Here is a 12,518-nt window from a genome sequence, read left to right as displayed (position 1 = left end):
AGGATGCCGTTGGCCTTCTTGGCCACCTGGGCACACTGCTGGCTCATATTCAGCCAGCTGTCAACCAGCACCCCCAGGTCTTTCTCTGCCGGGCAGCTTTCCAGCCACTCTTCCCCAAGCCTGTAGCACTGCATGGGGTTGTTGTGACCCAAGAGCAGGACCCAGCACTTGGCCTTGTTGAACCTCATACAATTGGCCTCAGCCCATCGATCCAGCCTGTCCAGATCTCTCTGTAGAGCCTTCCTACCCTGAAGCAGATCAACCCTGCCTCCCAACTTGGTGTCATCTGCAAACTTGCTGAGGGTGCACTCAATCCCCTCATCCAGATCATTGATAAAGATATTAAACAGAACTGGCCCTGACACCGAGCCCTGGGGAACACCACTTGTGACCGGCTGCCAACTGGATTTAACTCCAGTCACCACAACCCTTTGGGCTTGTCCATCTAGCACTTGTAGCCGGGGAAGCTTCTAGCAGCTTCTCATAGGAGCCACCCCTACAGCCCCTCCCCCGCTACCAAAAACCCTGCCACACAAACCCAGAACAGTTGTTTAGAGCTAGATATGCATTTTGTGTGATAGTAGTAAAAAAAAAAAAAATTCTTGGCTTTTTAGAATATGTTTTATGTTAAAGACATAATATTGTGTCTATGGATTGTGAAGGCTCTTGCATTGTTTGTTTTTTTTTTTTAAACTTCCATTCTTTTTGTGTACCAAATAAAAAGATACAGCATATCTTCATAGCTATTAACAGGTAATTATATCTTCTAGCATGTTTTTAAAAGTGGAAAACTTCAGTAACAACTCTATGCAGGAAATGTCTCTGGTAATATCCAAGTGCAAATTCCTGATGGTGTGGAGTGCTCTGTTTAAGTCAACAAAATTGCGGAGCTTGTTTTAGAGACAAGCTGTCCGTACAAGCATTATCAAAAGTCAACTTTATATAGTTAATGAAAGGGAAGAAATTTCACAAGAACTTGCTTTCTGTCTATAAAGAGATAAATGTGTTGGCGGTATTTTACAGTTGGGAATGTGGTATGATTAAATCTTACCTATTGGTGTGTTGTTGGGTTTGGTTTTGTTTTTTTTTTTTTAAATCCATCTTATAATGGAGCACAGGGCAATTTTTTTTCATCAGGCCTTTGAATATTTATGCTAATAGCTATGTGAGTAATGCGTGCCATCGTGGAGGCATATCTCAGTTATTCTTGGCAGACTGTAGTAGTTTTCTCAGAACAGCATTTCATGATTCAGTAGTAACTGTTCCAGCACCCTATCTGAAGTAGTCTCTGAATGTTGCTACTGTAGGTAGTTGAAACTGTAGTTGAACACGTCTTATTTCTCTAGTATGGATGTAACCTTAGAGTAAGAAAACCAAAGTAGTTAAAATTGAGTTAAATTATCTTGTACATTTAAGTCTTTGCTGTACAACAGTGATAATTTGCAGGTGACAGCAATAACCATATCTATGAGGATTAGTGCATGGTTTCCCTTGCCCTGGGGTACCTAGTCTGTTTTAGAAGATGGTGGGGTCATGGTTGAGATAGCTTTATATATTTGAGATTTTTAGCTGCCAAATTTTCCACAAATAAATCCAATTTTGTGTCTGAATTGATCAAAAAGTTGTGGTAGTACTATGCTAAAATATATGTTCAAACATCTATTTTTAGTGTAGCCTCAGTTCTGAAATGAACCTTTCTTTTGGGAGCAAGTGCATCTGGCTCAGGGTTGAAAAAGATTTCTTAAAAAAGAGACAGGGACAGCTGGAATCTTGGTAGAATAAATGTGGCTACTAATGCCTACTTTGGCTACTGATGCTGGAGAGAAAGCAACACTTCTGTTTCATGTATTTTTCAAAAGACATACCCTGGTTCCTCTGTGATTTTGCGAATATTTCAATAGCATGTCCTAGAGTGTTTGGCACAGACCCCAAAGCAAAGATAAGCGTACAACAGGGAAGGTTGGTTCAGGCAATCCCTCTGGTACAGACAGTGGGACTTGTGTGCTGTTTCAAGGTGTCTAGCCAGGCTGATGCACGGTGGAGTGTGCTCCCCAAAGTCCCCTGTGTGGAGGTGGCTCGTGTGCAGGTAGGCAGGAGAGCTGCTGTCTGCATGCCACAGGTGCTGTGAGCTGAATAGCCTGGGACCTTTTGGTTTATCATTTCAGTGAGTACCTGTACCTTGTACACAAGAAATCCCAACTACTGAATAGTTTCACATTGCAGACTTAAAGGTAAGTGCATAAAGTTGTCCTCCCTGGTACAAACTGTGAACCTGGGTATCCGAGCAGTGGGTTCCCAGCTGTGGTCACCAACAAACAGAAAGCAGGAAACAGAGGAAGTAGAGAGTGCACCTTTCTCTTTCACTCTTAACAGCGTTTCAGCAGTTGAGTGTGATCTGGTATCTTGTAGTGGTTATTCCCTTTACTAAAATTGGTTTCTAACTTAGTCCTATGTTGTCTGCATCTCAAGCACACCAAATGACATACTGACAGCTTCCGTTATTTAATGCATTAGGATATATAAAGACTTGATACACAGGGAGGTTCAGAATGATTCCCGTAGCGATGAGCAATCCTGCAACCTGGATGGTCCTTCCCCAGTCAGGTGTGGGGACAATCCATGAAACCTCTGCAGAAGGGTAGAAAATTGAAGAATGAGAAAGCAAAACAGTTCCACAGGACTGGAACATTTTAACCTCCTTTCAAGGTCAATTTCAAAAGTTTGTTGTGTTTGGGGTTTGGGTTTTTTTAATATGATTTCATGTGTGCTAGTCTATGTACATCACTGTTTTATGCAGCTTTTAAATTCAATTTAGTTGTGTCTTTGTTGATTTCAGTCAATGTTTCATTCCATAATTGCAACATTCGCTGCATGTATTTGTCTCAGTATTTACTATTTAATGCTAAATTTATTTTTACCGTATCTCTAGGCTGTTCAGCTAATCACGCCTACCTCCACAAACAACATTTTCGGTTACTGTTTATACGGTCTGAATGTTGTGGTGGTTTGGGTTTTTGGGTTTGGTTTTGTTTTGGGTTGTTTGGTTTTTGGTTTGTTTTTTGGGGGGGGGGGTTGTTTGTTTTTTTGTTTTGGGGGGGGGGGGGTGTGTTTTTTTTCCCAGTTGGTTGGTTTTTTTGTCATGTCTTTCCCCTCCCTTCTTTCTCTTCCTCTCAGTTTCACTGATTTACTCAAACTGTTTCACCAGTGAAAATGCTTTTGACCTCTTTAGGCATTTCTCTAACAGATCTGCCAAAAGACTATCATTATCTCATCTTCAAATCAGTTTTGGAGACCAAATTGATAAACATTCATCATCATAATGTTTAACCATTGCAGAAAACCACATCAGTGGTGTATATTTGGCTCTGACTATGCCTACCTTTATTCTTTTTAAAAATCCATTGATATGCAAACTCTGCTTTTATTGTTCATTTTTATTGCAGTTTACCTCTGTCACATCAGCAGAACTAATCTTATGTTTGTCTTAAATACACAAGATTTAGTGTTATTTGTTCAATTGCATCTCGCATTTGGGGTAAGTTACTGATGGTAGTTAAAGGAAGCTTCTTATCTTCTACTAATAAGTAGCCTTTGGGGCTCCTCCCATAATGAAGTCTGAAGTTTTCCTGATAGTGTTACTTGTAGTGTGTGCTTCTCTTTGAAGAGTTGAGGATCTTTCTTGCTAAAATAAGCGGACTTAGGGGCTGCATTCAGATGTTAGTTAACTTTTCTGTTGAGAAGAGAGTATGTTGGAAATGGTCTCATATGCTGTGGCTACATGTCTTGGTTTTTTTCCATTTTATATATATATACACACACACACATATATATATGTATGTTTTTCCTGTCCTGTGGGTGACTCTGCTTTACAAGGTGATTCTGTTTTGAATTTATTGAAATTGCTCTGAAAGGGAAGCAATGTCCGATCAGCTACCCATCAGGAGTGAGTTGTGATGAATGACTGCCGTATCTTGTTACTTTTGGTTAACCTTCAATTTATTTTTGATGCTCTTTACTAGATCTTATGCAAGGCAAGTGTAGTGCAATATACTGCCTTTCCAGGAGATCCTAGAAAGCCCGATCTTCCGTCAGCTGGGTTAGTGATGCTAAATGCTGGCACAGGCGAGTTGTTTATCTTTGGATGAGCAGCTCTCAGTTTCTGCATACTGCAGAGGCATCAGCCACTTTATATCTGTGGCTTGTGACAACAGCACTGCACTGTTCCTCATGATTGAAGGAAGACTTTTTGCCATCCCATTTTTGTTTGGGTTGATACTTCTCTCTTACTATCTAGGCATTTGGAACAACTTGTATTCTTTAACTTTAGGTATCTGACTGTGTTTCCAGGCATTTCCCACGAGAAGTAGTAGAGACTTCTTGAAGGGTTGATTAGAGAAGGGGTCCCTGACTTCAGCTTGTTCCCTACCACCCCCTGACACACCCACCCATACCTCCCACTCCCCCCACCCACCCCCTTTGGCATATGCAGTTATTTTTTCATTAATATTCCATTCTAGGATAAGAATAAGCTATACAAAAGTCTGATGACGTTATTATATGCTGTTTATGGTACTAGAACATCTAACAAAAAGCTTCATGTACTGAATTTGTCCTTTAGTGCTATTGCTGTAGGCAATAACGTTGCTTGTAATGCAATGCTGCTTTTTGCTAGCGATCTGAATGGGTCTAATCCCATTGCTTTCCATCTGCTCCTTTTCTGAAGTCGAGGACGCAAAGCACCCATGTCACCTCTTACGTATGAAACAATTTCTGGTGTTTTATTCTACCAAGCCTCTATCCTATATATACTGAATCCATGCTGAAAAATCTGACTACTGTGTATTAACCATGTAACCACATAATCGTGGTCATACTTAGGCATACATACTTGTACAGCTGTCAGAATATGTATCCTTACATATTTTATAGGTTTTTCCTCTTTGCTCTTTTGCCGTTTTTACTAGCTAGCATATCCCCATCCTAGATTTAGTGGTTTGTTCTGCAGAAGTTGAAGGGCTGAGGACGTCTGGGTGGAGCACATAAAGGACGTTATATTGAAAAGATTACTTGAGCACTTCAAAACCAGGGAAAAGGTACAAGAAGTAAATTAAGACTAGTGCTGATGATAGAAATTAATCTTAAATGATAGTGCTATCAAATTTACTCAGAGCAGATGACAAGAGAACTTCCTGCACTTAAAATGCTGTCTGTGTTTTAGGTAGCGCTTAATTAAGACTGACAGTTTTGAAACTATTTATAGTGTTGAACTGCTATGCCATTTAGGTTGCCAGCAGCATGACAACTTTTTCAGAAGTATATACTTAACCCCTGAGTCTCTCTTTCAAAAATGATTAAAAGAGCCCCTGTTGCACAGGTGGCTTTTGGAGACTATGCCCAAAGGAGGCTGTGCACACCCTGTTTGGTACCAGTTGTACCTCCTTGCAGTCAGACTGATTGCCTAGCTCTGTCTGTGGTCAGATGGAAAGAGAACGGGCCTACTAAATATCACCTAATGTTGGGCTGGTGGGGCACTGTCATTGTAGAAGCAGCACATGCTTCAGACATGCTTGACACTCGGAATTTAGGAAAGTGGCTTTTGCCAGGAATTCTGGCATTTTGTGTATGCCTCTAGTGTAGGACCTGTGGCTGTGGCATGGCTGTTGTGCTTTGTAAGTTGGTCTGCTCATACACCCAACCATCCGGCCAATGTTTTGCACTGATGGTTTTTGGAAAACGAAGTGCCCACCAGGTACTTCAGGTCAGCATGCTGGGAAGTTGCTGCATGTCTGCATTTGTGTGAGTTTTAAAATTGCCTTACCTTTCATCTTGGTATTTCAAGCTTTGTTTTATCTGTCTCGTGCAGGGATTTGGTAGGTGCCTCTCCTTACTTCAGCACCAGCATTGGAAAAGCCAGCAGTTTATACAAAAACCTGTTATGGGAATAAGGCTGCAAAACAAAAACATGGGAAAATAGCCATTGCACAAATGAACCAAATCTGGATTTTTACCTTAAATCTGTCTCTCTTTCTTTATCTTTTTTTCTAGAATTAAGACTATAAAAGGGTTTCTAGGCTTTAGGGAAAAATACATCCTCTTTGTACTGGAAGGAAATGAAGCTGACACCAGCATGGGTGACGTGAAATCCCCCTGAGTGAGACATCAGGATAGACCTTTTTTGCTGTGCGACAAAATCACAGAATAAGAGAGGCCTCTTGTCGAACCTCCTGCTCACAGCCAAAGCAACTGTGAGATTGGGACCAGGTTGCGCAGGCGGCTTGATCCTGTTGTGTCTTGAAAACCTCCAGGGCTGGAGACAGCACAGCCTCTCTGGGCCCCCTTTCACTGCATCTCTGTCCTCAGGGTGGGAGGAAATTTCTCCTTATATGCAGTCTGAACCTCTCTTGATTTAAGTGTGTTGTCTCTCACCCTGCAGCCTTGCAGTGCTGTGAAGAGCCTGGCTCTGACTTCTAGATAGCTCCCCCCGCTGTGGGCACTGAGGCTGCTGTTCAGTGCCCCTGAGGCTGTCCCTGCTTCTGGCTGAGCAAGCCCTGGTTCCTCAGCCACCCTTCACAGGGTTGGTGCTCCAGCTCCCAAACATCTCAGTGGCCCTCAGCTTGAACTCCTGTTGATCATTGTCTTCCCTGTACTGCGTTGGGACCAAAACTGGATGCAGCATTCCACTCATGATCTAACAAGTGTTGTGCGGAGTGGGGCAATCACTTTGCTTCATCTACCAGCTGTCCTCCTATTGATAAAAGTGATTCTTTACACCTTGGTTTTTGTTATGTCGATTCACCGGTGTGGCTGATGGCTTTGACTCTGTATGGTGGTAGTCTCTCCTGGGAAAAGTTATTGTTGGGAACGTAAAGCGAACAACTGTAGACATCTTCTAGGATCATCTGCTTCATAGGTTTACTAGTCCAGCTCAGCTTATAGTCTGGTGCTCCAGAAAATTATCTTTTCAGTGTAGTCAGTGCTAGAAGTCTGATAAGTACTTTGCCGTATAAAATGTGTTTACTTTAGAACAAACTCCTTCACAGGTATGTGCTGGGAAATCTTGACAGAAGATGAAGCAAACAAACCAAGATTAAAATTGAATTTTTCTTCAGTTGCTGATTTATTGGTCCATTAGTAATTCCTTTGTAATTCCTTTTTTAAGCAATATTATGTACCTTCCTTTTCTGTCCTAGTTGACAGTAAAAGCACTGAAGATGATTGATATGCAGTTATTAATGAAAAATGGGTTTAGATTTTCCTTAAGGGTAATGGACAGTCATCATGACTGGCATTATAGATTTCTTAACATAAATGTGTATTCAGACAGCAGTGAAATAGGATTGCATTTTCTGTTGATTTATTTATTAAGCCTGATAACTTGTTTACCAGGCTGAATATTTATCTTTGGCTCTGCCTGATAGGGAATAGCATCTGATTCCAGAAGTGGTCCCCAGATCTTAAGTTGTTAAGGTTTTCATTTTCCAAAACATGTAGGATGAGCATGCGGTAATTGCTGATCTTAGTCTTGATTTTACTTTTTGGTCCTGTTTTTTATTCCTTTTGTATTTCTGTACTTCTCCTTCCCTCCAGTCTTTCCCATTATCCTCTGTACTGTTGTTTCAGTGCAGTGCTTTTTTTCAGAAATTGAATATCAGCTTTTCCCACTGAGACCACTAAGCGATGGTGACTTCATGTCTCTGGAAAAGAGTGTGTTGTATTTGATAAAGCCAAAATACTCAAACAAAAGTTGCTGCATGTTACTGAAATCTGTCTGCTGGTTTAAAGGATGATGCATGACCTAAAAACGTACTTTTTGCAGCCTTGCTAGTGTCAAAGCCAAGTGCGTGTGGAAGACTGGAATGTGTGTCTGGAGAGTGTAGGCCTAAGCCTAGCCCTTTTTTCAAGTAGTACTGCAGAGGTGAATTCATGCTCAATGCACGGAACTGCTGAGAGGACGTGTTCCCTTCTGCAGACTATCAGACTGAATTCTTATTGCATCTTTTTAACTGTGTTCCCCCCTCCACCCCAACAGAGGCTGCAAGTCGTGCCATAGTCCAGTTTCTGGAGGTCAATCAAAGTGAAGAAGCAAGTAGAGGTTGGATGCTGCTCACCACAATCAATTTACTAGCTTCATCAGGACAGGTTAGTCTCAAACAGCAAGGCTAAAAACAAATTGTGGGGTGGGAGAGACAAAAGCAATAAAATAATGAACTGCATGAACACATGCTAAAAGATGTTGTAACTATATTCTGCTTTTGATGTTAAGATCCTTTTTCTGTTATACTGCCACAGAACTTCTGCTTTAGCTCCTTGTGGTTTCAGTTGCCTAAAAAAATCATCATTTTGGAACTTGAAGTTATAACGTTCTTTTGAATTATGCACACCACTTTTATTGTTCCCCAAAGGCTTCTCTTGCATGCTGCTGCTTAGTGCACCATGAGATGCATGTCACATACAGCACCTAAATCACTCAGACTTTGAACTTGGGCTCCCCATTCAAGGAGGGCAACAGCAGTTGCAAAAAGCGAAGCCAGCGGCAGTGATGAGTGGGCGGTATCGTGAATCTTTACTGCCTCTGCTTTTGGTGCTGCTCTCCATCAGAAAGCTGATCTCTGGCAGCCGAGCTCTGGACAGCTGTGTGGCTTGTTCTTTCTGCTCTATCCTGCCTTTATAATTCAGCATATCATCTTATCTGTGTTTAGTATGTTGCTAGCCTCCGCGCCAGTTTGTCTTTTCTTTCCACTGATGCTTTCATGTTTTCTACTACCTTGCTCCTTATGCCTGCTTATACCTTCTTGCCAAGTGAGAGCATAAATTGAATAGTCCTCCTCCCACTCCCATTTCTACTGCTACAAAGAATAGATAGCTAATGAGGGCTTGGCTAAAGGTCTTGTAATGAACTTGTAAGCTTCCGTTGTCAGAGACTGTCAGTTTTTGTTTCTGTCCTGTGCAGCTCTGAACTGTGGCTGTTAGATGCTGTTGTCATGTAAATAAATTATGATTCTATTTTTAAGGTTACTGTTTAGGTAGGCATTCAAGCATAGATGGTGAATTTGTACTGCTATGTGGACCCCTCACCAAAGGTGTGAGAAAGAAAGAAAAACCAGCATTTGAGTCAACTGCGTTATAGTAACGTGACTTTTTGAATATAGTATTATGTTGAACTGTTTTTTTGCTCTGTTTTCTTTTTCCCCAGAAAACTGTGGACTGCATGACTACAATGTCAGTGCCTTCCACACTTGTTAAATGTCTATATCTGTTTTTTGACCTTCCACATGTGCCTGAGGTAGTTGGAGGAGCACAGAATGAACTACCTCTCGCAGAGCGCCGAGCACTACTACAGAAAGTCTTTGTACAGGTAAGAAAGGTAAAAATAGGCCATGGAATTTGCAAGAGGAATGGAAATATTTCATGTGAGAAAAGTCCAGAAACTTTTCCCTTGAACCGAGTTTTGCTCTTCCTTGATTCTTCACAAACTGATGGCTCTGAGTAGGACGGATATTCCTGGATGTACAGCTGAGGTTAAACTTCCACTCCCCCTGTGGTTTCTGTCCTTGGTAAATATCTCCCCCTCAAAAATGCATGCAGCTTTTCTGCGCAGCTGCTTAAAAGCAGCAACATGTTGACTATTATTCAGGTTTAATCTAACTAGTCCTAGTCTTTGGTATCTTTGGCTGTTACTGATTGAAACAGAGTAAAACACATTAGTACTGATAATAATCTATGAATTAATTTAACATATGCTATTTTCCCTTTAATTATGGAAATAAACCCTGAATATGGAAACAATTTACATAAGGTAACCGTCTGAGCTTGCAGTTACTATTATAATTATCCCCCAGATTTCCCAGGGAGACCAGGGACTCCAGCTGACCTGCACTCACTTTTTTGAAGTTTCAGTTGGAGATCGCAAAGAAATTCCCATGTGTTCTCCTGTTGAAACTTTTAGAAGGAGCTGACAGTTACTATTAGAACGGGGTCAGTGGTTATACTACCAGTTTCATGCATCTCTGTGTAGGGTTATTGTAGCCACATATGCAAAACCATAGAGTTCTATCAGCAGTCATATCCTTCAGGGATTTGAAGGCAGTGCTAAGATTTGTAAGTATAGCATTTCAGAGGCATTTTGCTACCTGCACTACAGAAATAAAGGTGAGCCTTATTCCCACAATTACTAGCTACACTGTCTGCCCAGTAACAGTCACTATATGAAAAAATACCCCTTTTCCTTTTTTTTTTTTTTTTTTTTTTTTGTCTTAGTAATCACAATGTGCTGTGAGCTATCTTTCAGAAACTGCTTTGCGGTGTTACAGTCAGCAGAGTTAAAAAATGATCAACGTTACCGCATAAGGTCCCCTGTAACATACTACTGCTCAGCTCTTTTCTGTCCCTCTTCAAGGGCTGTAAAGTGGTGCTCTCAAATTAGCTGGCTGGAATGAGAGGTTTCAGATGGCTTCCAAACCTCCTCTTGTGGATGCAGACAGCCTTGCAAAGTCTTCTTCCAGTTTTCTGAGAGGGAACCTCAGCTTTTCCTGCACAAGGCAAAAAATGGACATCATATGTCCTCAAAACATGCAGAAAAAGGAGCGCAGTGTAGTAACTTTGGTTGCGTGGCTGCGTTGTGTCTTGTTTATGGTAACCTGGAAGTTCAGATCCAGGTGCCAGTTATCCAGGTAGGTCTACAGTGTTGCTATAGCCTCTCCTGCACTACTGTTTTGGCTGTTTTCATTTGGCCAGGATGTTATGGATGCTGCTCTGCCAACAACCCGTTGATAGCCTTCTTCCTGCATTAGGAAGGGATACAACAGTTTGCTTCACAGAGCCTCTGCCCCACTGCAGCATTTAGACCTGTAAATTAGGTAACTGGCAGATTCTCCAAGGATGACATAACCTGGTATACATACGAGTATGCTGTGTCAGCCTAAGAGATTTAAACTCTGCTGCTAATCTTCTGCTAGTCATTTTAAACTGAACTGGGTCTTGAAATAACCATGTGTTGAATAACCTTGTCTCCAGTTCAAATTATAGAAACGACATGCAGAGGGAAAACAGCGCTTTACCCTTTTTAATGTGTATGCTAAATGGAAGAATATTTCGCCTTTTACTAAGCCTAGGCAAAAATAGGAATGATCAGGGTATTAATGCTAGATGTTTAATGACTTACTATTTCAGATCCTAGTAAAATTGTGCAGTTTTGTGTCCCCGGCGGAAGAACTGGCTCAAAAGGATGATCTCCAGCTTCTATTCAGTGCAATAACCTCATGGTGCCCTCCCTATAATCTGCCTTGGAGGAAGAGCGCAGGGGAAGTACTGATGACCATATCGCGTCATGGCCTTAGTGTCAATGTAGTGAAATACATTCATGGTATGTGTCTTCGTCTAATATTATTTATTGGGCTTTTTTCCTGTTCTTCTTTTATACTTTTCTTAGCTAGGAAGTAGGCATGAAAAGAATAGATCAAGAAAAGCTTCCAGGCTTTTTGTTTGGATGTGTAAGTATTTACATACAGGTAAAATTTCAGAGCACTTGTGTAGTGAGAGAGGTTTTTGTAGCTGAATCTTGCCTCATCCATATTTCAATTAAACATTGGAGGATAGAGTTTCCCCTCATGTTTTGGTGTAGAGTTTACAATAACCAAAAGGAAAGGCTTTCGGTAACTTCAGTAACTGCCTGTATTGAAGAAATATTCACTGAGAAGATGCATAAGTTTGTTATTTTTGCTGTGAGCATTAATTCTTAATGAGGTTTAGTTGGTTTTGGTCCTGTGTTTGAACTAGCAGCAGCAGCCCCTTGTAGAGGTGCAAGGCAAGCTGGCAGTGTCCTGTTTACAGCTGCTTCTATGGGTACCACTATAGCTGGCAATAAAAGTGTAGAGGCATCTGAGGAAGCCGCAGGAAGAGGAACCAGCTCCATGTGTTCTGCTGATGCAGTTTGAGCTATTAGAAGCCCATGAAAGCCCCGTGGTAAATACTGGTGCATTATGCAAACCGGGGAGAGCTAATTTGGGTATTCTGGGAGAAGATTCTTTCTCCCAGACATCTTGCTTTTGCAGGAGGAGGCTGGGTGAGACTGTTATAACCACCACTGATTTGCAATGTACTCTCTGTTATCCAGGACATTGTGGGTGGCATACCCTGATAACAGCAAAACCTGTGTAATACAAGCACTAGGAAATGCTTGAGGGAGCATGGTGTATGGGCACAGAAACACTTGAGTGTGAACCTCCAAGTGCCGATTGATGGAACAGCCAACTGGCTTTTTCCACTGTGGTCCAGCCCAGCTTCCCTGTGTGGTCCCCAACCCAAGGATGTTGTCCCTAGGGCCTGACCCAGGGAGGTTCTCATTTGCTTGACTGAGACCCATGTCTATGCCTGAAGGAGGCGGTCTCTCAGTACTGATGCTCCTAGGAAGCTTACATGTAGCCTGTCCTAGAGCCTGTGTCACAACCAAGTGTGGAGATTTTGAGACACAGCAGGGAAGAGTCTGGCTGCTGCGTGGGTTTGCAGCCCCTACATTTTCC

The 12,518-nt window shown here is 41.7% G+C and overlaps 1 protein-coding gene across 8 annotated transcripts in view; it reads left to right on the top strand.

Moving 5' to 3' along the window:
- WDFY3 (WD repeat and FYVE domain containing 3) overlaps positions 1-12,518 on the top strand; it is a 183,248-nt gene that overhangs the window by 65,565 nt on the left and 105,165 nt on the right. For 7 of the 8 annotated variants that reach the window (XM_010576267.1, XM_010576249.1, XM_010576232.1 and 4 more), the window contains 3 exons: positions 8,030-8,139; positions 9,194-9,355; positions 11,170-11,362. In XM_010576267.1, the coding sequence (XP_010574569.1) occupies positions 8,030-8,139; positions 9,194-9,355; positions 11,170-11,362 (465 nt within the window). Of the gene's footprint in view, positions 1-8,029; positions 8,140-8,402; positions 8,544-9,193; positions 9,356-11,169; positions 11,363-12,518 lie in introns of those variants that run through there. The other variant, XM_010576276.1, reaches the window with a different exon arrangement.

Source organism: Haliaeetus leucocephalus, unplaced genomic scaffold, assembly GCF_000737465.1.
Source record: "Haliaeetus leucocephalus isolate CR32 unplaced genomic scaffold, Haliaeetus_leucocephalus-4.0 Scaffold21, whole genome shotgun sequence".
In the NCBI taxonomy this organism is placed as follows: Eukaryota; Metazoa; Chordata; class Aves; order Accipitriformes; family Accipitridae; genus Haliaeetus; species Haliaeetus leucocephalus.
This window is presented reverse-complemented; position numbering and strand designations above follow the sequence as displayed.